This window comes from Anomaloglossus baeobatrachus, assembly GCF_048569485.1.
Source record: "Anomaloglossus baeobatrachus isolate aAnoBae1 chromosome 5 unlocalized genomic scaffold, aAnoBae1.hap1 SUPER_5_unloc_1, whole genome shotgun sequence".
In the NCBI taxonomy this organism is placed as follows: Eukaryota; Metazoa; Chordata; class Amphibia; order Anura; family Aromobatidae; genus Anomaloglossus; species Anomaloglossus baeobatrachus.
Window position 1 is genome coordinate 16241 of NW_027441784.1, and position 27811 is coordinate 44051.

General features: G+C 49.4%; 1 protein-coding gene across 1 annotated transcript; it reads right to left on the reverse strand.

Moving 5' to 3' along the window:
• Nucleotides 1-27811, reverse strand: LOC142258762 (uncharacterized). The gene is made up of 3 exons (XM_075331364.1): nt 27722-27811; nt 5016-5106; nt 1-2768 (listed from the first exon to the last, which is right to left on the reverse strand). The coding sequence occupies exons 1-3, from the start codon at nt 27809-27811 to the stop codon at nt 1903-1905; spliced, it is 1047 nt and encodes a 348-aa protein (XP_075187479.1). The 3' UTR covers nt 1-1902.

Consider the following 27811-nt stretch of genomic DNA (forward strand, 5'->3'; position numbering starts at 1 on the left):
TTCAGTGACTCTGCTGTGACGTCGCTGTGACTCTGAACGAACCACCCCCTTAGAAAGGAGGTGGATCGCCGGTCACAGCGACGTCGCAGGGCAGGTAAGTGCGTGTGACGCTGCCGTAGCGATAATGTTCGCTACGGCAGCAATCACCACATATCGGCCATACGACGGGGGCGGGTGCTATCGCGCTCGGCATCGCTAGCGATGTCGCAACGTATAAAACCTGCTTAACTGTAATGAATGGCAGATCGCTGAGATTGGGAGTAAGGAAGAAAAGGGAGGAGGAATGTTGGGGATTTTTGGGGGAGGGTTGTAATACTTTTGTCCATATATTGAATATATAAAAATATAACAATGTAAAATGCTCGATGCACATGGAATATTGCTTTTTATTTGATTTTTAAAAAACAGACGTCTATTAGTAACTGTATATATTATAATTCTAATGTAACTTCTAACGTGCTTTCCATTTCTTGTTTACATTTACTGTCACGTTTGTGTTTTCTTGTTCAATTTGTCAAATTTATATTTTCTCCACATGTGAATTTTTTTTCCCCAAATATATTTTATTTTAATTTTTTACATAACAATCAATACATATCACAATCGGTGTAACACTACGATGATATTAACAACCACCACAAGCAAAATAAGGAAAAAGGAAAAGAAAAAAAAAAAAAAAAAAAAGAAAGAAAGGGGGAAGGAGAAGACACCAATTTGGTCTATTCTATAGGTAGGAGTCAATAATACAAATACATCAAAATCCCATGGGACAAATAGCCTATAATGAAAATGAAAATTTTTCGGAATTCGTTTTCTTCTCTCTACATTATGGCCAAGTGTAAACTCATAATGAAAATAAGGATTAATTTTCCTGACAAGCTCCTCAACCGAGGGAACTGAAGGGAGTTTCCACTTTATAGCCTGACATCGTCTGGCCAAGGTAAGTATATCAGCAAAAACAGTTTTTCACATTTTCAGGGAAGTTATCGAGTCCTATATTCAGGATTGCCAGTGGAACATCCATTTTTAAATGAAGACGAGTTACACATGAAAGTAGATCAAAGACCTGCTCCCAAAATACCATAACTTTAGGACAGGACCACCATACATGCCCCAATGTGCCTTTATGAAGACAGGCTGTCCAACAGAAAAGGGTATAATCAGGGTTCATGTGAGCCAATTTGCCTGCAAACAGATACCACCTTGTATGAATTTATATAATTTGTTCTAGGTGATTTATACAAGCTGACGTCCTATAAGTCTATTCCGAGGTGGCCCACCATTGTTGAGCAAAGAATGTGAAAGATATCTCTTGCTCCCATTTTATCAGGTATGACAACTTCACATCTTCCAACGGGGAGCTTAAAAAACTATAAAATTGAGACACCATTAATATTATATTCCCCTTTTGAAAAAGTCTATGTAGATCGAGAGGAGGTGAATTGTGCCCAATATCAGATCTAGTACTAAGGAGAAATCTCACTTGGAGATATTGATAAAGACAGCTTCAATGTAATCAAAAATTCTCAACCATCACCAAAAAGGACGTTAACTGAGACTCTCTATAAATAGCCGCCAATTTAGAAATGCCACTCTCTTCCCAATTAGGAAGGCTTAAATAAGGGATATGGGTTTCTAAGAATCTAATAGAAATATTCAATAAAACAAAAGAGAGATTCCCTTCACCCCACCTCCTCCACCAATACCAAGGAGAGGAGATAGTAGGGAGGTCAAAAATTGCATTACATGTTTAATTACCTCTACTTCAAAAGGCTTCAAGTAGGCCATGTGAATTTTTCTTAGTTGTCAACAAATTAAAACCTTCTAAATATGATAATGGTTTCTCCCCATGTAAGATTTGTGATGTTTAAAAATAACCCATTTGTGTGTAAAATATTTCCCTCATTCTAAACATGTCATGGATTTCAGCCCTGTGTGAATTCTTTGGTGTTTTGAAAGATATGATTTATGGTTAAAACATCTCCCACATTCTGAACATGAAAAAGGCTTCTCCCCTGTGTGAGTTCTCTGATGTGTCACAACTTGTGATTTTTGGTTAAAACATTTCCCACATTCTGAACATGAATATGGCTTCTCACCCGTGTGAGTTCCCTGATGTATAACAAGATTTGACTTACGTGCAAAACATTTCCCACAATCTGAACATGAAAACGGCTTCTCCCCCGTGTGAGTTCTCTTATGTATAACAAGATGTGATTTATGTGCAAAACATTTCCTGCATTCTGAACATGAAAAAGGCTTCTCCCCTGTGTGAGTTCTGTGATGTATAACAAGATTTGATTTTCGGTTAAAACATCTCCCACATTCTGAACATGAAAAAGGCTTCGCCCCAGTGTGAGTTCCCTGATGTCTAAAAAGATGTGATTTATGTGCAAAAGATTTTCCACATTTGAAACATGAAAATGGCTTTTCCCCTGTGTGAGTGCTCTGGTAACTAACAGATTCTGAAGAAATTATTTTCTCCGTGTGAATTTTTGGATATTCTGAAGCTGAAAATGGCTTCTGTGCTGTAAGAGCACTTTGATTTTTAATGCTGCTTTTGTGACATTTATTTTTCTTAATAGTATGTGATGCTTCAGAAGGTAAGACTTGTTTAATAAAATCAGATGATAAATCTTTGCTGTGAAGGGATGATGGTATATCTAGAATAGAGGCATTCAGTTCAGTTATTTCTTGTGTGATATCAAGGTCATCTGATTTAACAATTGAAGATGTCACTTCTGCCTCTAATCTCCAGATACAGGCATCTGCCAAGAACAAAAATTATTTTCAATAACATATACAAATTTAAAGATATAATTTATAAAATAGGTTGTAATGCTGTTACCGGCATCCCTGCACTGTCCTGCACCTTTTCCCGGGGCATATCTCCTAGGAGTGCCATTAGCTCACGCTCACATATTCTTAAACACCTAACCCGGAAGTTGCTCATAACCTATGGCTGAGAGGCAATAGGTATTTAAGGCATCCTCTCCCTATGGGAGGTGCTTGGGCAACGTGGTCTATCCTTAGAGACGCGTTGATAGTTGTCAGTGACCGTGCCGCTTGCTGAGTCTTATCCTGTGTGTGTTAACACGTGTCTGTTTCCTAGTATCCACTGTAGAAGCTGCGTCTATCTATACCAGCTGTGCCTGTCATAACAGATGCACTTGCTTACACCAGCCATCCCAGCTGCACCCGACCACATCAATAACTGTCAGTATCCAATCACCAACCTCTGCCATCACAGTACAAAGACTCTTTGGTGTAGCATCTGGTGGATACCTCCCAGCACAAGCCTTTTCTCACCATCAGAGGCTGAACATGTGAACTTATAGTGAACATGGTAAATAAAAAGAAGTAATCGTGTAATTGCACTTCTTTTTGCAATTTTACTGCACTTGGATTTTTTTTTCTAATTTTTCAGTACATTATATGATAAAATGAATAGTGTAATTCAAAAGTACAACTCATCCTGCAAAATAATAATCCCTTATATGTCTATGTTGACTGAAAAATAAAAAAAAAAAAGTTATGCTTCTTGGAAGTAAAAGGGAGAAAAACTAAAAATCGCCCGGGGATGAAGGTGTTACATTTTAGAAATCATGTGGGTGCGCTGCCTGGTCTCCATGTACCCACTGTGGGATAATCCTAACTTCCCTCATATGTTACAGTTACCCTGTGCCGAACTTTGGATATAAACGCCCCTATCAGCACATTCATCAGAAGGGAGAGAAGGAAGATCCATCAATAAGATGCCGAGACTCTAGGAAGATGGATTCATTGCTCTCAGTGGAGAAACAGTAAGAATCTTGTAGTTATGATACTTATTAATGGAAAATAAAGATAAAATAAATGATGTATAAAGCAAGCTTTCCAGACTACTGAGGTCTCTTCATCAACTACAAGATTATTATTTTGTTTCTCCCACTGAGAGCAATCAATCTTTACTCACCTAGTGAACACGGCACCAAACTAAGAATCTAGGACGTCTCCAGCATCATTACCCTCCACTTTCTCTAAGGCCCGTTTCATACGTCAATGAAAAACACTGACGTTTTTTACTGGCATGTAAAACACGCACATGTCCCTCCGTGTGCCGTGAATTACGGCACACGTGGGTTGTCTAAGTGCAATCCGGGCTCCGTTCTCCGTGGCCCGTGATTGCACTTAGAGATTAACTCACCTGTGCGCGCTCCCGCTCTCCATGGTGCTGATCGCTCCCGCGGTGCAGCATCCGGCCGGCGCTGACCTCCGCAGCAGCTGCTTCCGGGTCGGCTGTGTCGTGCATCATGAATATGCGCGACAGTAATGAGCCGGCTCAGAAGCAGCAAGCTGCACGGGCTGCAGAGGACATTGCTGGAGCCGGGTAAGTAAAAATGATTTTTATTTTAAAAGCACGTTTTTTCTGGCATGTGTTTCACGGACCACACCACTGCATGGTCCGTGGGACATCAGTGAGAAAAAAATGGACATGTCTCTGTGTGGCAATCACGCACACGCGGGTACGCCGCATGGAGACACGGTCAGTGAAAAATCACTGATGTGTGAGCAGACCCATTCATTATAATGGGTCTGCGTATGTCAGTGATTCTGGTACGTTTATAAAAAAGCCCAAACGTACCAGAATCACTGACGTGTGAAAGGGGCCTTAGGGGTCCACTATACAGATTAGATTTTTCTTCCCATGATTTTCTAAGTTGTCTGCACATTCTACATACGCTGTCATTTTGCTTTGCAGATTAGAGATCTGGGCTGCTAAGGGTCAATGTCTTCTAATTTCAGGGGATAGGATAGATCCTACCTGTGAGATCTGGCTGATACAGATCTCACTCCAACATAAGGGCGCCTAATGCCCAAAATAATGGGGAGAGTTTTGGGTGGAGGAGCATGTGGTGGTCTAGCAGCAGAATGGTGACCATTTGATATGGCCGGACTAAAACCCTGATAAAGCAGCCACAGCCGGTGACTGAGAAGAATCTGTGACTTCTCTGCATTTAGTGGTCACTACTCACCTGGGCGGTTATCTGTAGGAATCTCCTCTTTACTCCGCTCATCACCCCTCACATATGTCTCTGTAGTATTAATATGGGGCAGATCTTTCCCCTGAAACAAATATTGTAAAAGTCACAGACTGATGGAGAAGTCACATCTATGATCAGAAATGTAGAAATCAGAACAGCTGAGACAACTCAGGATGGTAAGCTAACAAAGATACAAGGGTCTGCTTAACCCTAGCAGTGTCAGCACAAGGATAGTCTGCACAGCTAAGTGGAAGGTAAAGCAGATCCAACTAGTGCTGGCGTGCACTGCTACCTTCTGACCCATGGGATAGGGGTGACCTCTTTCTGTCCGATAACCTGGTGTCAAAACCCTGATGTAAGTGTTCAGTGTAGAGAACGGCATAAATGTGATCCAAAAGTCACAGACAGATGGAGAAGTCCCATCTATGATCAGCTCTAATCCTGCCATCTCCACCGCTCTCATTACACAAGTATAACACATATAATACTGGAGGATAAAACAAGACTGAGCACAAGACCTTCACAGCCGTCTACACATCATAGGGAGATTTCATGGCCCCTTCTCTCCATCTACCTGATGATCCTGAGGAACATCGGGATCTTCTTGTTTACAGTCCTGTGGGAGAAGAGGACGGGGACATCTCTCTGGTGTTGTCCTCTTACTGGATAGAGCTGGAGGAGACACATACAGGGACTGAATTCATTCCTTACATACAGATAATTATAGGCCGTGTGTATTTAGTCCTGTCTATACCTGGTGATGTGAGGGGCTGGGGAACCTCCATCATAACGTCCTTGTACAGATCTTTGTGTCCTTCTAAATACTCCCACTCCTCCATGGAGAAATAGACGGTGATGTCCTGACACCTTATAGGAACCTGACACATACAATGATACCGTCACCCCCGATCCCTTCATAGCGTTACTGTATACTGTCCCAGCATTCCCAGCAGTGTCACCTCTCCAGTCAGCAGCTCAATCATCTTGTAGGTGACTTCTAGGATCTTCTGGTCATTGATGTCCTCATGTATCGGGGGGTGAGGTGGAGGCCCCATGATTGGGCTCAGGGGTCTTCCCCATCCCTCAGACACAGGGGCCTGACAGCGCTCACTAGAGGTCTTCTTCACTACTGTGTAATCCTGGTTATGGAGAGACACAGTAATAAATCTCACTGCAGACATTTCCAGAGTCCTCACCTCTCCAGTTCTGTCCATCTGTTATTCCCATAGATAAGAATGATGTAATGTGACGTCATCAGAATCTCTCACCTCTCCAGTAAGCCGGAAGAGGATCTCTAGGGTGAGGTGTAATATCCTCTCCGCCATCTTGTCCCTGTCCATATCCATCCTTCACGGGGCAATCAGGAGAATTCTCTTCTATAGAGCGATTGTTCTCCCCCAGCATCTAATGTGTATGGAGCCTGAGCCCAGTAATGGGGAATCTCCACACACCTCCACCTGCAGAGCCGCACACTAGATATATAATACCCTGCACCTACCTCCACCTGCAGAGCCGCACACTAGATATATAATACCCTGCACCTACCTCCACCTGCAGAGCCGCACACTAGATATATAATACCCTGCACCTACCTCCTCCTGCAGAGCCGCACACTAGATATATAATACCCTGCACCTACCTCCTCCTGCAGAGCCGCACACTAGATATATAATACCCTGCACCTACCTCCACCTGCAGAGCCGCACACTAGATATATAATACCCTGCATCTACCTCCACCTGCAGAGCCGCACACTAGATATATAATACCCTGCACCTACCTCCACCTGCAGAGCCGCACACTAGATATATAATACCCTGCACCTACCTCCTCCTGCAGAGCCGCACACTAGATATATAATACCCTGCACCTACCTCCTCCTGCAGAGCCGCACACTAGATATATAATACCCTGCACCTACCTCCTCCTGCAGAGCCGCACACTAGATATATAATACCCTGCACCTACCTCCTCCTGCAGAGCCGCACACTAGATATATAATACCCTGCACCTACCTCCACCTGCAGAGCCGCACACTAGATATATAATACCCTGCACCTACCTCCTCCTGCAGAGCCGCACACTAGATATATAATACCCTGCACCTACCTCCACCTGCAGAGCCGCACACTAGATATATAATACCCTGCACCTACCTCCTCCTGCAGAGCCGCACACTAGATATATAATAACCTGCACCTACCTCCACCTGCAGAGCCGCACACTAGATATATAATACCCTGCACCTACCTCCTCCTGCAGAGCCGCACACTAGATATATAATACCCTGCACCTACCTCCTCCTGCAGAGCCGCACACTAGATATATAATACCCTGCACCTACCTCCTCCTGCAGAGCCGCACACTAGATATATAATACCCTGCACCTACCTCCACCTGCAGAGCCGCACACTAGATATATAATACCCTGCACCTACCTCCACCTGCAGAGCCGCACACTAGATATATAATACCCTGCACCTACCTCCACCTGCAGAGCCGCACACTGGATATATAATACCCTGCACCTACCTCCTCCTGCAGAGCCGCACACTAGATATATAATACCCTGCACCTACCTCCACCTGCAGAGCCGCACACTAGATATATAATACCCTGCACCTACCTCCACCTGCAGAGCCGCACACTAGATATATAATACCCTGCACCTACCTCCTCCTGCAGAGCCGCACACTAGATATATAATACCCTGCACCTACCTCCACCTGCAGAGCCGCACACTAGATATATAATACCCTGCACCTACCTCCACCTGCAGAGCCGCACACTAGATATATAATACCCTGCACCTACCTCCACCTGCAGAGCCGCACACTAGATATATAATACCCTGCACCTACCTCCACCTGCAGAGCCGCACACTAGATATATAATACCCTGCACCTACCTCCACCTGCAGAGCCGCACACTAGATATATAATACCCTGCACCTACCTCCACCTGCAGAGCCGCACACTAGATATATAATACCCTGCACCTACCTCCACCTGCAGAGCCGCACACTAGATATATAATACCCTGCACCTACCTCCACCTGCAGAGCCGCACACTAGATATATAATACCCTGCACCTACCTCCACCTGCAGAGCCGCACACTAGATATATAATACCCTGCACCTACCTCCACCTGCAGAGCCGCACACTAGATATATAATACCCTGCACCTACCTCCACCTGCAGAGCCGCACACTAGATATATAATACCCTGCACCTACCTCCACCTGCAGAGCCGCACACTAGATATATAATACCCTGCACCTACCTCCACCTGCAGAGCCGCACACTAGATATATAATACCCTGCACCTACCTCCACCTGCAGAGCCGCACACTAGATATATAATACCCTGCACCTACCTCCACCTGCAGAGCCGCACACTAGATATATAATACCCTGCACCTACCTCCACCTGCAGAGCCGCACACTAGATATATAATACCCTGCACCTACCTCCACCTGCAGAGCCGCACACTGGATATATAATACCCTGCACCTACCTCCACCTGCAGAGCCGCACACTAGATATATAATACCCTGCACCTACCTCCTCCTGCAGAGCCGCACACTAGATATATAATAACCTGCACCTACCTCCTCCTGCAGAGCCGCACACTAGATATATAATAACCTGCACCTACCTCCTCCTGCAGAGCCGCACACTAGATATATAATACCCTGCACCTACCTCCACCTGCAGAGCCGCACACTGGATATATAATACCCTGCACCTACCTCCACCTGCAGAGCCGCACACTAGATATATAATACCCTGCACCTACCTCCTCCTGCAGAGCCGCACACTAGATATATAATAACCTGCACCTACCTCCACCTGCAGAGCCGCACACTAGATATATAATACCCTGCACCTACCTCCTCCTGCAGAGCCGCACACTAGATATATAATACCCTGCACCTACCTCCACCTGCAGAGCCGCACACTAGATATATAATACCCTGCACCTACCTCCACCTGCAGAGCCGCACACTAGATATATAATACCCTGCACCTACCTCCTCCTGCAGAGCCGCACACTAGATATATAATACCCTGCACCTACCTCCACCTGCAGAGCCGCACACTAGATATATAATACCCTGCACCTACCTCCACCTGCAGAGCCGCACACTAGATATATAATACCCTGCACCTACCTCCACCTGCAGAGCCGCACACTAGATATATAATACCCTGCACCTACCTCCACCTGCAGAGCCGCACACTAGATATATAATACCCTGCACCTACCTCCACCTGCAGAGCCGCACACTAGATATATAATAACCTGCACCTACCTCCACCTGCAGAGCCGCACACTAGATATATAATACCCTGCACCTACCTCCACCTGCAGAGCCGCACACTAGATATATAATACCCTGCACCTACCTCCACCTGCAGAGCCGCACACTAGATATATAATACCCTGCACCTACCTCCTCCTGCAGAGCCGCACACTAGATATATAATACCCTGCACCTACCTCCACCTGCAGAGCCGCACACTAGATATATAATACCCTGCACCTACCTCCACCTGCAGAGCCGCACACTAGATATATAATACCCTGCACCTACCTCCACCTGCAGAGCCGCGCACTAGATATATAATACCCTGCACCTACCTCCACCTGCAGAGCCGCACACTAGATATATAATACCCTGCACCTACCTCCACCTGCAGAGCCGCACACTAGATATATAATACCCTGCACCTACCTCCACCTGCAGAGCCGCACACTAGATATATAATACCCTGCACCTACCTCCACCTGCAGAGCCGCACACTAGATATATAATACCCTGCACCTACCTCCACCTGCAGAGCCGCACACTAGATATATAATACCCTGCACCTACCTCCACCTGCAGAGCCACACACTAGATATATGGCTGCTCTGTGCTTACAGGACCTGTGATGATGTCACATGGAGGGGAGGAGTCAGGGTCACATGATCAGCTCCTCAGTGTATGCTAGTGATGGGCAGTCCGGCTCTTTTTGGTGATCCGGTTCCTATGGCTCCGTTCACCAAAAAGAGCCGGCTCATTCAGCTCGTTCTCGGCTCCTTATTAAATATCTGTTCACCCCAGGTGAACACATTTAAAATTACAGTGATGCCGCTGAAGCCACGCCCACCCGTGGCTGAACCCCGCCCACCTACAAAGGGACCAATTAGATCGCCGAGTAGGCGGGGTTTAGCTGCGGGTGGGCGTGGTTTCAGCGGGGAAAGAGCCGTTTAGCAATTTTAGTGGCTCACTTTGGTGATCCTCTCGTTCACTGCAGAGAGCCGGATCTTTGTGTTGGATCGTTCGAGATCAACACATCACTATTGTAAAGGCATCATGTGTTTGGTGACAGTAAAGGACGAGGATCGCACCGGACAACGCGTTTCCAGCAGTTGTTGCTCTTACTCAGAGCATCCATGTAATAAAATTGTGGCGCCTCTGAATATATCAGGGTGCCACAGGGTTCTGCAATCTTTACCCAGGGTGCAGGGCCTACCCCCCCCATGGTTCCAGGTTCCTAATAACCGGTGTCACACCATCAGCACTACAAATCCCAACCACACCTCACATCAAACCTGTCAGACACATCAGTGGATTGGTTAGGCTGGGATAGCGCCACCCACCTAGGGGTCAGGCAGACTGGTGGGAGGGAGGAAGTGGAGAGCAGAGCAGTTGAGTAGTAGCCCTCAAATAGTGAGGACCTGGGAGTTGTAGCTCCCGGGGAGTGAAACCAAGGTTGGGTCGCAGACGGTGGTCCGGGACCACAGGAGTCGGGGACATTGGATAGGGTGCGATGGACATAGTCTAGGAGGACTGTCGGCATCAGAACCCCAAAAGAACTGACCGGTACCGAGCACGGCGAGGTACAGGACCCTAGGTCAGGAGCAGGTTCATCCGTCCTGATAATTACTTGGGAGGGAGAGTATCTTCATGAACTTCCCTAGGATCTCAAAGATTGAAGGCATCAGCACAACGCGGGGGATAGGGTTTCCCATATAAAGCAGCTTAATAGCTTAATTGAAATCCCAAGTGCCAGCCATGAAGAGCACAGCTGCCCTACACACAGGTAGCGGGGCCCCAACAGCTTCATGCCAAGGGGCCACAACAGACAACTAAAATTGTGCATGGAGGCAGGGTCCGGACTATCAAGTGACACCGGTGGGAGCGGACATCCGGACGGGCTCCTCTGTAGTGACTGGATGCATAGAGACTTTGGTTTATCTGCAGTGTAAGGCTATGTGTCCACGGTAGAATGTACCTGCGGATTTTTCTGCATGAAAATCCGCGACTTTCGCGGCAAATCCGCACCTTATTTTTGCCGCGGATTTACCGCGGATTACCGCGAATTTGCCGCGGATTTTGATGCGGATTTTTTTTTTTCCCCATTCTATACCCAAAATCCGCACCAAAATCCGCAACAATAATTGACATGCTGCAGATTTTTCCAGATCAAAATCCGCGGCAAATCCGCCGCGGAAAAATCCGCAGCATGGACACAGCATTTCCAAAATGCCATTGAAATGGCTTGGAAGTGCCGCTGCTGCAGATTTTCGGAAAATCCGCGGTAAATCCGCGGCAAATCCGCGGCAAAATCCGCAGCGTGGGCACATAGCCTTAGAGTCTGCTTTATAATCCTCATCCTGCACCACGACTACCCACAATGAGTACCCTGGTCCCCTGCACCCTGCGCTCCCAAATATCCCACACCAAAACCCCAGAGGCCGGGGCCTTCCCTACCTGCGGAGGGACTGACACTTTGCTGCTCCATACCATCTGCCCCGGTACTCCTGCCAGCAGCGGCGGTACTCCCATTACCGCAACCCACAGGTGGCGTCATGAACTTCTTCCCTGTAAATATCCGCTTTCAAGGATTGGAGTGTTAGCCGAGCCCGGGTCCAGCCCCTCGAATCACAACCACCCCGGATTCGAGCACCCCGGTCTGCGCCGGGGCGGCACAAAATCACATACACTTATAACATATGGAAGACTAGGCGGAAACCAGTGAGACTTCGGCAAGTCCTAATTATTTCCAACTCACCTGCCGCACCACATCACAGAGGGGAATGGAGGGAAGAGAATGGGTTCAGAAATTATCCAAGACAAATACGGTAGGAAATAGTTCTCTAAATTTGCAGAAATGATACATTGATTTACAACATATCGGCCGTAACAGACACTCATATCAGCAGACTCATTATACATGGTAATATCCTTCTAAGCATATCTAACACATGCGACAGATATAACGCATACATTTAGCTGAAAAAGAGTTGAAATTAAAGAAGGAAAAAGCGCGTCTAGAAGCCGACCTTGCAAAACTCGCCATAGACACGGAAGCAGCAGCAGTAGCTGAAGTACAGGCTTTAGAAGAAGCAGCATGCAGCGACAGTAACAATTTCAGCTTAAAGGGAACCTGTCACCAGTTTTATGGCCTATAAGCTGCAGCCACCACCAGTGGGCTCTTATATACAGCATTCTAACATGCTGTATATAAGAGCGCAGGCCGCTGTGACAACATAAAAAACACTTTATAATACCTAAACCGGGCGCTGCGGTGCTCGTTGGCCCCGTGGGCGGCGCTGTTCTCCGGAACCGGCGCCTCCTCTCTCTGCCATCTTGCTCCTCCGTCTTCTGAAGCCTGTGTGCATGACGCGCCCACGTCACACACATGCGCCGGCACTGATGTCCTGCGCAGGTGCAGTACAATACTTTGATCTGCCCTGAACCCGGCCCGGAGACCCGACCGGAAACTGTGCACACAGGGGGTACTCGGACCCTGAAGACAGCGGCCTAGCTAATTAACTGATTGAGGGCAGGATTATAGGTCCTGTCCCAACCTAAGGCCCGAAAAGTAGACAACCACCCAACAAGAGAGATAGAGCCACTGCCAGGGCCTGTAGATCCCACGGGTCAGCGTCAGGCAGGCACGGCTCCTCAGGCACACACAAGCCGGGAGCGGATTTCCGTGTTCCACACCGGAAAGTCAGAACACACAACAACACTAGTGCAGAGGAAAGGATGGCAACCACCAGCCCGGGTGGGGAACCAGAGTACAACCGGACGCGGCGGCCGCCCACCAGCACCTTGGTTTCCCAAAAGACTTGTGTGATTTCTTCCAGTGTGAGTAAACAACTCTCCCCCAGTCCGTCTGGGCGTGCAAGCCCCTGCCAACGCCATACCCTGCACAGAGACACTGGGCCCCGGGGCAACCATCCCTACCCACGGAGGGGTTAACATCCACCTGCCATTACACCTCCCCTGGGTGCTCCCCACAACAGCAGCGGTGGTGTCCCACTTCACCACACACCGTTGGTGGCGTCACGAACATTCTACAAACCCCGTATAAATACGTCCCCCCTTTTTATTCGGAGTGTCCGCGCGACCCCCGGGTCCAGGCGACCCCTCGAGCAATCCTTTTTGGTTCCTTGGCCTGCCATATTGAGCACACGCTACACTTTAGGTAAAACTCCTGCTGCCCTTTGGATTTTTTCTACATTTCTCTCTGCTGCTGCCTTACCTTGGACTAGTTCCTTTCTATACAACTTTCACAACTGTCCATTATCTTTATTATCTGCCATTTATGGCGAACATATGGATATGTAAACCAGGTATGGCAGCAAGCATTATATGCATGGGGTCTTCATATTGAATTTGTTCTGGTCTCCTCATAAGCAAATTTTGTAGTTTCCCTTATTATTGCTCGCTTGTGGCTTTGTTCACTTGTTTTTTTCTTCTCACCCATCATACTCATTGTTGGTCTGTTGGCCCCAGTATATGCCATTATGGCAGAGATATGAGTATGGTGAATATGCCATTATGGCAGAGATATGAATACGGTGAATACAGTGATTTGATAATATTTTTATACACAGTTAGATACTGTTGATCCCCTGTTGGTGAAAGTTTTCTCTCCCCTAATTTTGGGGTATCTCTAGGGAAACTCATAGGAGCAATTAACCCTAGCTTAGTGGGATCAATCCCTCTTGTATTTCTCTAATTCTTTGAGGAGATTTTTTCCTTCCACACTTGCTTGGTAGCACCTATTTAGACAACTGTGTGTCTCATTCAGTAATAATTACTGTGCCTGTGTCTATATATTTGCATGTACAAAATCTTGGCGACCTTGAACCTTTTTGTCAGTGTTCTCTTCTTTTTAAAAATATTTTTTAACTTTTCCAATAAAGATTTCTAATTTTATATATGAAATACTCTTTTTGGCTCTATTTACTCGCTTCACTATATAGGTTTTCGCTCCCCACAACAGCAGCGGTGGTGTCCCACTTCACCTTCACGTTGGTGGCGTCACGAACATTCTACAAACCCCGTATAAATACGTCCCTCCTTTTTATTCGGAGTGTCCGCACGACCCCCGGGTCCAGGTGACCCCTCGAGCCGTACCGTAGGCCCCGGATCCGAGCAGCGCCGGCTGCTGGCACCGGGGCGGCACACATTCATTGCGAGAAATTACCTCTGACTAAACCAATAAAAGCTCCTAAAGCAACGCGGAACTCATGATAGTGACAAGTTACACGGAAGAGGCAGAGTTATTCACAGAATGAAAAAAAAAAAATAACATGTAAAAAAAAAAAAGCGTCCCGTGAGGTCCCCATTCTTTTGGCAAATCGGTCCAGCAAATGAACGTCCAAACACCCAAAAGCAAGTCCTCCTCTACCCGCATAGCTTTCTGTTCTCCGAGCTGCTCCTGGTGAGCTGCCAAAAACTCCATAGCACGGATCTGACACCATCTGAAAAAGAGAAAATTTTTACCAAAGCAGTAAACTGGTCTGATATACCTAAGGAAATGTACCGCCCCACGGCCTCGGCTGCGACCGCCGAGCCGCTGGGATTCGTGCTCGTACTGCTGGCGGTGGCTCGAGCCTCTCACGGACCCGGGGGTCTTGTCGCTCTGAAAGGGGGGGCCGCTGGCGCTGGACGCGGGGGATGCGGGGATGCTGGTGTTGGGGTAGTTTTTGTGATGCCACCCACGGGTTGTGGTGATATGGGACACCACCGCTGCGGTATGGATGGAGGGACTCCCGGGAGCGATGGCAGGGCGCAGCTCAGTTGTTAACCCCTCCGTGGGTAGGGGCGGTGTGTCCCGGGGCCCGGTAGCGGGGAGGTGCGGTGAGGGGCGCCGTGCTGTAGTGCGCTGCGTTAATGTAATACTGACAATTAAGTCACTCAGAGGCGCTGGTAAACCAAACAAGGTGGAAGACGGGTGGCCCACAGCCGGCTGCAGCACTGGACGGTGTGACAGGGGTCTCCTTCTCCTGCACCTAAGCTCTTGTGGACCACGGTGCCTAAGCACGGGTGGTCCGCTCCCCGGCGGGTATGTCGTGGGAGTTCCTTTGCCCGCAGGCGCTGGCCCTCGGATCTATGGCCTCTGGCGGTGGCTGTTATCCTTTCTGGTTGGGCTGTTGCCGTCAATCGGGACTTTGGGAAAGGACCCCGGGAGGTCCAGACCTCAATCAGTTAATTCGACTAATGGTGGCCTACGGCCTAGTCTGGGTCTGAGTACCCTTCCTGGTAGACTGCTGGCTCCCCGGTTCGGGTCCGGCGGGCTCCAACCCTGTCGAGGTCCCTACGGTTCCACCGGTTGTGTTCCCGGTCTCCTGCAGGTGGCCCCTGCCATCTGCCTGCCTGACTGTGTGTCGGTCCTGGGCTCCTACCCAGGCCCGAGCAGCGCTGTGTCTCACACTCCTCTACTACCACTTCCTAACATCAACTGAACTAACTGCTGTTTTCCTGCCTCCGGCCAGCAGACTCCTCGGTGGGCGTGTCTTTCCGCCTGACTCCGCCCACCTGGTGTGTCTGTCTAGCACTGAGAGAGGCAATCAGGGCTTGATTGACGGGTGTTACCTTCCTAGTGTGTGAGGGGGGGGTGTGCGAGTAATGACCTGTGACCCCTGGGCTCCAGGGCGTCACAGAAACAATCAGTACATGAAGGCTCAGTGGTTTGACCTTGGAATTCGAATTCAAAAGATCAATTTCAACACTTTCAGTATCATAAGTCATAACAAAGATAAATAGGACTTGTTTTTTGTCTTGGAAAACAAAATTGTATTATTCCACTTCTCCTCCTGTCATCGAGCCTCCGCATGTCTCCCAGCAGGCAGAAGTGAGCACCTACCTACCATTTTCTTCCTGAAAATGATTGGAATCACAAATTCTTTGGCATTATTATCTTCATTTATTTTGCTTGCAATGAAAAAACACAAAAGAGGATGAAACAAAAATCAAATCATTGATCATTTAACACAAAACTCCAAAAATGGGTGTCACAAACCACCGGGGGGGTCACTCAGAAATCCCCCGCGCTGGCTACCAGTACGTCACAATCGGGGGGTAACAAGTGGGGGTCACCCCTCCTTTATACCTCCCGACCGACAGACAGAGCACGTGACGCGCTCTCTAGCGCCCCTCTTATAGTCAGGCCAATTATGGAATTGCCCGACAATAAGCAAGGAGGCCGCTATACTACTTATGCCGATTATTGAAGGGTCCCCGGTGAGAGGAGGGTATATATTCCCCCGACCTCCGCGGGCGGAATATATAATATCTTCCCGAATCTCACTGGCCTCCCCACAATAATCCTTGGCACAACTCGCTGCCACCAACCGCTTCACGGTAACTATTAGCCGAACACACAGACGTGGGATTCAAGATCGAGATAACAGAACAGCCCAAGATTAATTATATAATTTAATCGCCTAAAGCACACTAGAAACTACAATATATACAATAGGGAATCTACAGAATATACATATGTCAGAGTACAGTTACAGATAAAGCATGGTTTACAACAGGTATGCAATTCAATCAGTTACCTTGTGCGTCTGGCCACAGGGGGGCGCTGTAGACCAGGTTTCCAGGAGCTCTCTCACAGGTCTGTCCCAACCAGGCCCCCGAGCAGAAGAACGCTGGAAAATGGCCGAAGTAGGGTTATCAACCTGGGCAGATCCAGGTCCCCTCCTACCTTAGTGACCTCACAGGGAAGCACTGCCACTCCCCCTGCATGGATCAGAATTATCCAGCAAAGGGAATTTTGGCTATAACTTTGCCTGGGAGCGTCGTAGGCAGACGCCAATGCTCTCATTGTGACAGTTATGAATTTAGCTGCAGAACGAGGGGACTCATGACCTGTCTACGAGTTCCCATATGGCTGATATCACGCCTGGGGTATTTCCCAAGCTCCCCCTTCCATAAAAAGGGTGTGCCAGCATCGTCCGCATGCGGAGACACCATTGTTATGGTTGCCATATTTATCGGAGATATGGCTTGCGAGATATGAACCATTTTTTACTGGAGTCGTTCTGTCTGGCTATTTCCATAGCCTTGCTAACTAGCTAGCAGCTCCTACTACAGGGTGACGGCAGGGAGTCATCCTGTATCCATTGTCCTAAAGCCACCTAATTTCCATATCACAGGACATGGCCATGGATTTGTTGCTAAACCAGTTGTGTGAAGGGAAGGGGGTAGTGACACCAGGAGAGGGCTTCCTGACATGACTTGAATGTCATGATTTATCGTCATATCTCCGGATTTACCTCACACCTCCCCCCTTTTGAGGGCGCTAGGGGGCAGCACACTCCGGTGTTCCCCCGTGCGCCCGTCCGCGACCTCTCCTTGTCGGGACAGCCCGTCTGCGTTACCGTGGTCACGGCCCCTTTTGTGGCGAATGGTGAAGTTGTATTGCTGGAGCGCAAGGCTCCATCGCAACAATCGCCCATTCGTCCCAGAGACGGTGTGCAACCAGCTGAGGGGATTGTGGTCCGTCTCCACGATGAAGTGGCGCCCGTATAGATAGGGTTGCAGACGCTGCAGGGCCCACACTATGGCCAGGCACTCCTTCTCCATCGTGGAATAGGCCACTTCCCTTGGTAACAGCTTCCTGCTCAGGTACAAGACTGGGTGCTCTTGGCTCGCAGAGTCCACCTGGCTGAGCACCGCACCGAGGCCGAAGTCACTGGCGTCGGTCTGTACTACAAACGGCCGCGTGAAGTCGGCTGCCTGTAGCACGGGCGGGCTGGACAGGGCGTCCTTTAGGGCCCGGAAGGCTGTCTCGCAGTCCATTGTCCAATCGACTGCAGAGGGCAGCTTCTTCTTGGTGAGGTCCGTCAAGGGCTTTGCCAGGCTACTATAGCATGGAACAAACCTCCTATAGTACCCAGCGGTCCCCAAGAAGGACATCACCTGCTTCTTGGTCCTGGGGGTGGGCCAGGATGCGATGGCTTCCACCTTCTCAGGCTCGGGCTTCAGTGTTCTCCCACCTACCCGGTGACCGAGGTACTGGACCTCGCTCATGGCCAGCTGACACTTTCCCGGCTTGATGGTCAAACCTGCCCGGTGGATCCGCCTGAGCACCTGTGCTAGATGCTCTAGGTGGTCCTCCCAGGTGGGACTGAAGACGGCAATGTCATCCAGGTACGCGGCCGCGTACCCTTCAAGTCCCTTGAGCAGGGTGTTGACCATCCGCTGGAAAGTGGCAGGGGCATTCCTCATCCCGAATGGCATCACCGTGGACTCGTACAGTCCAAATGGGGTAATAAAGGCAGAGCGTTCCCTGGCCTTGCGAGTCAGGGGGATCTGCCAATATCCCCGGCTCAGATCCATGATGGTCAGGTACTGAGCCCCGGCCAACTGATCGAGCAGGTCATCGATGCGTGGCATTGGGTACGCATCGGCGACCGTGACCGCATTGAGCCCCCTGTAGTCCACGCAGAACCGAGTGGTTCGGTCCTTCTTAGGGACGAGGACTACAGGCGAGGCCCAAGCGCTGTTGGATGCCTGGATCACCCCCAGCTTCAGCATCTCGTCAATCTCCTGGCGCATGTGTTGCTGCACCTCCAGGGAGACCCGATATGCTGAACGCCGGATCGGGGGATGATCCCCAGTGTCCGCGTGATGGACAGCCAAGTCAGTCCTTCCGGGCTGGTTGGTAAACAACCCCCGGAAGGGGTGTAGGGTGGCCCACAGCTGGGACCGTTGGTCCTCCAAGAGCTGGTGGCCAACCTCCACATCCTCAATGGATCCGCCTGCCCTAACCTGGGCTAGCATATCCAAGAGGGTTTCCGCTTCTCCCTCCTCGGGCAGGTTGCACACGGGGAGCGCACATGCCTCCCGCTCATGATGTGCCTTCATCATGTTCACATGGAAGGGCTTCCGCCTTCCACGGGCAGGGTCCAGGGTGACCAGGTACGTTACAGGGTTGAGCTGCTGGTACACGAGGTATGGGCCTTCCCAGGCTGCCTGAAGCTTGTCCTGTGGTACGGGGACCAGTACCCACACCTCTTGACCCACTTGGTAGGTCCTCTCACAAGCGTTCTGGTCGTACCAACGCTTCTGATCGGCCTGGGCTTGAGCCATATTGTCGTGTACCAGTTGCGTCAAGGCCTGCATTTTGTCCCGGAAGCGCATGACATACTCGATAACCGACACTCCAGGGGTGGCCAAATCCCCTTCCCAAGCCTCTTTCACCAGAGCCAGGGGGCCCCGCACACGTCGCCCGTACAGGAGCTCAAACGGTGAGAATCCTGTTGAGGCCTGTGGAACCTCCCGGTAAGCAAATAACAGGTGTGGGAGATACCGCTCCCAGTCACGCCCATGGGAGTCGACCAACATCTTAAGCATCTGCTTTAAGGTGCCATTGAACCGCTCGCACAGGCCATTAGTCTGTGGATGGTACGGGCTGGCCACCAGATGTCGCACCTGGACTTGCCTACAGAGGGTCTCCATCAGCTGGGACATGAATTGGGTCCCCCGGTCGGTGAGCATTTCCTGGGGAAAACCCACTCGGGAGAAAATCTCCAGCAATGCGGTGGCCACCTTGTCAGCCCGAATGGACGACAAGGCCACTGCTTCTGGGTACCGGGTGGCATAGTCCACTACCGTCAGTATGAAGCGTTTCCCGGAGCTGCTGGGGATGGCCAGCGGGCCGACCAGATCCACAGCCACCCTCCTGAAAGGCTCATCGATGATTGGCAGAGATACCAGTGGGGCTTTGGGGCGTGGCCCCGCCTTCCCCACTCTCTGACAGGTTTCACACGAACGGCAGTAGGCAGCCACATCGGCCCCCATTTTTGGCCAGTAGAAATGCTGGTTTAACCTGGCCTTGGTCTTAGCGATCCCTAGGTGTCCGGCCATCGGAATCTCATGTGCGATCCGCAACAACTCCGTCCGGAACGGATAGGGTACCACCAACTGTCGGTCCCTGGGCCACGCCTCCGGTGAACCCTGCTGGACCGTGGCCCGGTACAGCCGTCCTTGGTCCCAGACCACTCGCTCCGGGTCCGAGTCCGAGGGAGGCTGTGCCGCCTGCTCCTTTAGAGCTTTCAGGCTGTCGTCAGCTTCTAACGCTGCCTGAAACCCCTGACCAGATGTGGCCAGAATCGACGAGACTGTCACATCTTCAGTCAGTACCCCGGGACCTGTGTCCTGGCCTCCACCTGACTCGGCTGCCACTTGGTCAGAAGGGGAAGAGCTATCGGACCTCCGGGAGGCCCCTTGGCTTCCAGCACTCCCACTGCGGGTGACAGCGGCCACAGCCGCTGCGACCGTGGGTCGTGCCTGCTCCTCCTCCGTTCCTGACCAAGTCGCCGGTTCAGGCAGACCTACCTGGCTTCCTGACACCCCGGTTGTGGGGGAACCCTGCACCGAGATCTTACCTGGGAGCACTTCCGCTCCTGGACCGGCCCCAATCTCACCTGCCTGTTCCCCCCCTGCAGCAACAGAACCCCGCTGTGAAATCTCTGGGGACCCCACATTTGCTGTGGTAGCCCCCACCCCACACACTGGTCCTCCCCCTGCAGCACCCTGCTCTCTGCTTATCCCTGCAGAGGGCAACAGATCCCAGCTCACAGGCTGGTTACTTGTAGAGGCATGGTCACACCTTTCTCTGACCCCCTCCCCTCCTGTCACAGCTGCAGCTGTGTGTGTGTCTATGGTGTCTGTGCAAGCAGAAATATCAGAATTCACTCCCTCCTCCCTTACATCATTCATAGATAACACATTAACATTGTTAGGAGTCATGTCAGTACGGGCTGACGGTTCAGCCCTTGGTTGGGGCCCAAACTGGGAGGTTATCTGCCCCAAATCTGTCCCAAGTAGCACGTTTGCAGGGATCCGATCAGTTACCCCCACCTCCCTCACCCCTCGCCCTGCGCCCCAGTCCACATAAATGTCAGCAACAGGCAGCGCCGGGTCAATGCCTCCAATCCCGGAGACAGCGAGGGTTTTTCCAGGGATCAAGTCTTGGGGGGACACCATCTCAGGCCGCACCAGAGTCACCTCCGAGGCGCTGTCTCGCAGTCCTATGGTCACAGACTGGCCGACGGTGACAGGTTGGAAGCTGTCCAGGGACCTACCACCACCCCCACCCACACAATACACCTTGGGCGGCCCTTGGGACGGGGACGGAGCCGGGGCCTTGGGACGCTGAGGGCACATGGCCTTGAAGTGTCCAGGTAGGTTGCACTGGTGGCACCGTCTTGGCTCTGCCACGGGCCTGGAGAGGGGAGTTGAGGGGGACACCCCCTGCAGTCTAGGGGCAGGTGGGGCAGTCGCAGAATTCATCTTACCCCCTCTCCAGGTGCTGCTGGTGGCCGCTCTCCTGGCTTCAGGAGCCCGATTGTTGGTGTAGTCATCGGCCAGGGCAGCTGTAGCCGTGGACCCCTTTGGCTTCTGGTCTCGGATGAACTGGCGGAGATCCTCAGGGCAGTTCCACAAGAGTTGCTCCGTGATGAACAAGTCCAGGATCTCCGGTCCGGTGGAAAGCTGCAGGCCTTGGGTCCAGTGGTCGGCAGCTCGGGCAAGTGCCCGCCGGTGGTCAGCCCAGGAGTCCTTTGGTCCCTTCTGTAGGCTCCGGAACTTCTTGCGGTAGGACTCCGGGGTGAGGTTGTACTGTTGGATCAGGGCCCGCTTGATGGTGTCGTAGCCCTGATCTGCCTCAGCAGGCAAGTCCCCAAGGACATCCAGGGCCTTACCCCTTAAACGGGGGGTCAGGTATTTGGCCCACTGGTCCTTGTTCAGATGGTGCTGCAAGCAAGTCCGTTCAAAAGCAGTCAAGAAAGAGTCCAAGTCTCCATCCTTCTCCAGCACTGGGAAGTCCTCAACACGGACCTTTGGAAGTTTGGTGTCTGGAAGGTCACGGGTGGCTGATGAGGGCCGGAGCTGAGCTAGCTGCAGCTGGTAGTTACGCTCTGCCTGGCGCTCTTCACGCGCTGCTTGCCGCTCACGCTCGGCCATGAGTTCCTTGTAGCCCTCCCGGTCTCCAGCCTGGCGTAGGGCCATAGCCATTTGAAGAAGGCTATCCGAGCCTCCCAGGCTCGGTGGAATGGCACGTGGTGATCTGCGGCCCGCTGCGGAGCCTGGTGCTTCACTGTCCATTGCAGAGCGGAGGGCTGGCGTCTGGCTCGTTGAGGACCCTTGGGCGAGCTGCTCCTCATCTTGTCCAGCAGTGCCCGGTTGTGCAATGTCCTCTGCAGAGCTGTTTTCTGGCGTCGAGCTCCTGGAGGACTCGTGGACAACCTCCTCATCGTCTCTGGCCTGAGCATCGGCCATTCCTTTGGCTTTGCTCCTGGTGCTCTCAGCCATTCTTGCAGACTTTTGGTCACTGACACAGAACTGACACCTGATGCCTCCACACACCTTACAGTATCTGCACTCTGACACTCTAGTGTTGAGCTAGTCTGAAGACCCCAGCAGCCACAGCTGCTGCAGGCAGTCTTTAGTGTCTGGGAGTATGGGTCTCACACTCACACACACTATTATCTCGATCCCACCGCTTGCCACCAATATGTCACAAACCACCGGGGGGGTCACTCAGAAATCCCCCGCGCTGGCTACCAGTACGTCACAATCGGGGGGTAACAAGTGGGGGTCACCCCTCCTTTATACCTCCCGACCGACAGACAGAGCACGTGACGCGCTCTCTAGCGCCCCTCTTATAGTCAGGCCAATTATGGAATTGCCCGACAATAAGCAAGGAGGCCGCTATACTACTTATGCCGATTATTGAAGGGTCCCCGGTGAGAGGAGGGTATATATTCCCCCGACCTCCGCGGGCGGAATATATAATATCTTCCCGAATCTCACTGGCCTCCCCACAATAATCCTTGGCACAACTCGCTGCCACCAACCGCTTCACGGTAACTATTAGCCGAACACACAGACGTGGGATTCAAGATCGAGATAACAGAACAGCCCAAGATTAATTATATAATTTAATCGCCTAAAGCACACTAGAAACTACAATATATACAATAGGGAATCTACAGAATATACATATGTCAGAGTACAGTTACAGATAAAGCATGGTTTACAACAGGTATGCAATTCAATCAGTTACCTTGTGCGTCTGGCCACAGGGGGGCGCTGTAGACCAGGTTTCCAGGAGCTCTCTCACAGGTCTGTCCCAACCAGGCCCCCGAGCAGAAGAACGCTGGAAAATGGCCGAAGTAGGGTTATCAACCTGGGCAGATCCAGGTCCCCTCCTACCTTAGTGACCTCACAGGGAAGCACTGCCACTCCCCCTGCATGGATCAGAATTATCCAGCAAAGGGAATTTTGGCTATAACTTTGCCTGGGAGCGTCGTAGGCAGACGCCAATGCTCTCATTGTGACAGTTATGAATTTAGCTGCAGAACGAGGGGACTCATGACCTGTCTACGAGTTCCCATATGGCTGATATCACGCCTGGGGTATTTCCCAAGCTCCCCCTTCCATAAAAAGGGTGTGCCAGCATCGTCCGCATGCGGAGACACCATTGTTATGGTTGCCATATTTATCGGAGATATGGCTTGCGAGATATGAACCATTTTTTACTGGAGTCGTTCTGTCTGGCTATTTCCATAGCCTTGCTAACTAGCTAGCAGCTCCTACTACAGGGTGACGGCAGGGAGTCATCCTGTATCCATTGTCCTAAAGCCACCTAATTTCCATATCACAGGACATGGCCATGGATTTGTTGCTAAACCAGTTGTGTGAAGGGAAGGGGGTAGTGACACCAGGAGAGGGCTTCCTGACATGACTTGAATGTCATGATTTATCGTCATATCTCCGGATTTACCTCACAATGGGCCAGACAAAAGTATTGGCACCCTTAGCCTAATACTTGGTTGCACAACCTTTAGCCAAAATAACTGCGAACAACCGCTTCCGGTAACCAACAATGAGTTTCTTACAATGCTCTGCTGGAATTTTAGACAATTATTCTTTGGCAAACTCCTCAAGGTCCCTGAGATTTGAAGGGGGCCTTCTCCAAACTGCCATTTTGAGATCTCTCCACAGATGTTCTATGGGGTTCAGGTCTGGACTCATTGCTGGCCGCTTTAGTAGTCTCCAGTGCTTTCTCTCAAACCATTTTCCAGTACTTTTTGAAGTGTGTTTTGGGTCATTGTTCTGCTGGAAGCCCCATGACCTCTGAAGGAGACCCAGCTTTTTCACACTGGGCCCTACATTATGCTGCAAAATTTGTTGATAGTCTTCAGACTTCATAATGCCATGCACACGGTCAAGCAGTCCAGTGCCGGAGGCAGCTAAGAAACCCCAAAACATCAGGGAACCTCCACCATGTTTGACTGTAGGGACCGTGTTCTTTTCTTTGAATGCCTCTTTTTTTTCCTGTAAACTCTATGTTGATGGCTTTTCCCAAAAAGCTCTACTTTTGACTCATCTGACCAAAGAACATTCTTCCAAAACGTTTTAGGGTTTCTCAGGTAAGTTTTGGCAAACTCCAGCCTGGCTTTTTTATGTCTCGGGGTAAGAAGTGGGGTCTTCCTGGGTATCCTACCATACAGTCCCTTTTCATTCAGACGTCGACGGATAGTACGGGTTGACACTGTTGTACCCTCGGACTGTAGGGCAGCTTGAACTTGTTTGGATGTTAGTCTAGGTTGTTTATCCACCATCCGCACAATCTTGGGTTGAAATTTCTCGTCAATATTTATTTTCCTTCCACATCTAGGGAGGTTAGCCACAGTGCCATGGGCTTTAAACTTCTTGATGACACTGCGCACCGTAGACACAGGAACTTTCAGGTCTTTGGAGATGGACTTGTAGCCTTGAGATTGCTCATGCTTCCTCACAATTTGGAGTCTCAAGTCCTCAGACAGTTCTTTGGTCTTCTTTCTTTTCTCCATGCTCAATGTGGTACACACAAGGACACAGGACAGATGTTGAGTCAACTTTAATCCCTGTCAACTGGCTGCAAGTGGGATTTAGTTATTGCCAACACCTGTTAGGTGCCACAGGTAAGTTACAGGTGCTGTTAATTACACAAATTAGAGAAGCATCACAGGATTTTTCAAATAGTGCCAACATTTTGTCCACCCCCTTTTTATGTTTGGTGTGGAATTATATCCAATTTGGCTTTATGACAATTTTTTTTCATTGAAGACAAATTAAATGAAGATAATAATACCAAAGAATTTGTGATTGCAATAATTTTCAAGAAGAAACTGAGTATTATCTGACAGAATTGCAGGGGTGCTAATACTTTTGGAAAAACCACAAACAACTATATCAAAAAAACACCAAAAAGGAGCCAAGACAAATGATATGTGCACACACAGAATGTGGTGAGCCTTCCTCATAAAGATGGCTGCAGCCAAGGTGCAAGATGCTGATGTCACAGCCACTCAACCTCCACACTAGAGGGGAGGGGCGGCTGCTTAGCATAAGACATGCACACTAATAAGGCTTGCACTGGGAGCCCATCATATAATGAGTGAAATGTACAGTGTCTGAACTGTAACCTATAAATGACGCCTCCTTAGGAAGGAGGCGGGTCGCCGGCCAGAGCAACGTCGCAGGGCAGGTAAGTGAGTGTGAAGCTGCCGTAGCTATAATGTTCGCTACAGCAGCTATCACAAGATATCGCATGTGCGATGGGGGCGGGGACTAGCGCGCTCGGCATAGCTAGCATCGGCTAGCGATGTCGCAGCGTGCAAAATACCCCTTACTATTGAGCTATACCTCAATCACGACAAAAGGCAAATTGTGGAAAGGAAAAAAACGACAAGGAAATCCCACTCACTGGGTGAATTACTTACCGAAATAAACAAAGCCAATAACAAAGGGTGCGACTCCAAATAGGGGAACGCTGGACCAAACATGAAGGAACACAAGGTGATTAATAAACTTAACAAGCATTAAATCATCAAGCTGTGTATTATAGAAAGATCCCGTCACGTAATTAATGACCATTCAAGGAAAGGACTAAAATGGCTCAATATAAAAAGAGGAATCCAAGAAGGGCGTGTCATAAATTAATGTCTCACTGCAAAGCGACCAAAAGACGCGGAAAAATCGGTGACAGTTTGAATGAACTGGTAAAACGAAAGGCAGACACGATGTCTGATGATGAATATTAAATTGGTGACAGTGTGAATGAACCAATAAAACAAAAGGCAGACCCGATGTCTGATGATGACAGTATGGATGAACCGGTAACACGAAAGGCATACCTGATGTCTGATGATGACAGTGTGGATGAACCGGTAACACGAAAGGCATACCCGATGTCTGATGATGAATGTTAAATTGGTGACAGTGTGAATGAACCAATAAAACAAAAGGCAGACCCGATGTCTGATGATGACAGTATGGATGAACCGGTAACACGAAAGGCATACCCGATGTCTGATGATGACAGTGTGGATGAACCGGTAAAACACAATGCATGTTACTGATGCACACCTGCAAGATGTGTTGGAATCGGATACATATAGATTTTATATATAATATATATATATATGTATATATATATATATATATATACATACACACATACATACACACATATGTATACAGTGTATAAACATAAAAACGCACTCGACTTAAATGTCATTATCTTGTATGCCGGAGTTAACAATGAACCCCTGAGAAGGCATTATCGAAAACACCGTTGTTAAAGCTGAACCCATGGATGCATAGAAAATAAGATATATATATATCTGGTCATACAAAAACTAATTATTAGCAATACCGTCGTATACCGACATTAAAAAATAAAAATAAACACAAACACTCACTGAAATATTATTTATAAATAAATGATCAAGTAATGGAAAAGTCAAACTTAATCTTTCCATTCCTGGGATAGAAGCCATGTACCAACACCACAGGCAGCAACTTTACCACTGAGCCACACATTACCACTGAGCCACACATTGCAGACATGCCATCACATCAACTGATACTGAACGGTGAATAATTGTCTAATAAGGAATGGCTAATAATTAGGTAGGTAACAGAGGGCTGTCATAGCAGAAACTGACCCAGAGTAGGTGGTGGAACCAGAGGCCCCTGTAGGGGAGAGGGAGTGAAGCTCTGTTGGCAAACCCCTCAAAAGCAGATGCAACGTGTGCGCATTGTAAATAGTAACCTTGTAAATCAGCAGCTCTAATATCCTGGGGCAAATCCATGACGCCATGTTCCCATCCATAGCAATTGGTTATGTGGTCTAAATGAGGAGGTGGAGGGGTGAGATAGCGAGGAAAAGCATCCCTGTGTATGCCAGAAGGGGGTGTTTTACAGTACTCTGATTACTAGCAGGGCGTAGCATACACTTTATTACTGCCTGGGAGTTGATTTGGTTAACTAAAATTTTTTTTTAAACTGGAATCATGCCTTGTCTCTCCTCCCAAAGCCCTGGAATAAGGGTACTCACCACTGTCTTGAGGAACCAGGAGGGGCTGGCTGGCACGCAGATGCCTGGAGGGTCGGCGGTAGGACCTAAGATGTCCTTCTGCGGGGACAT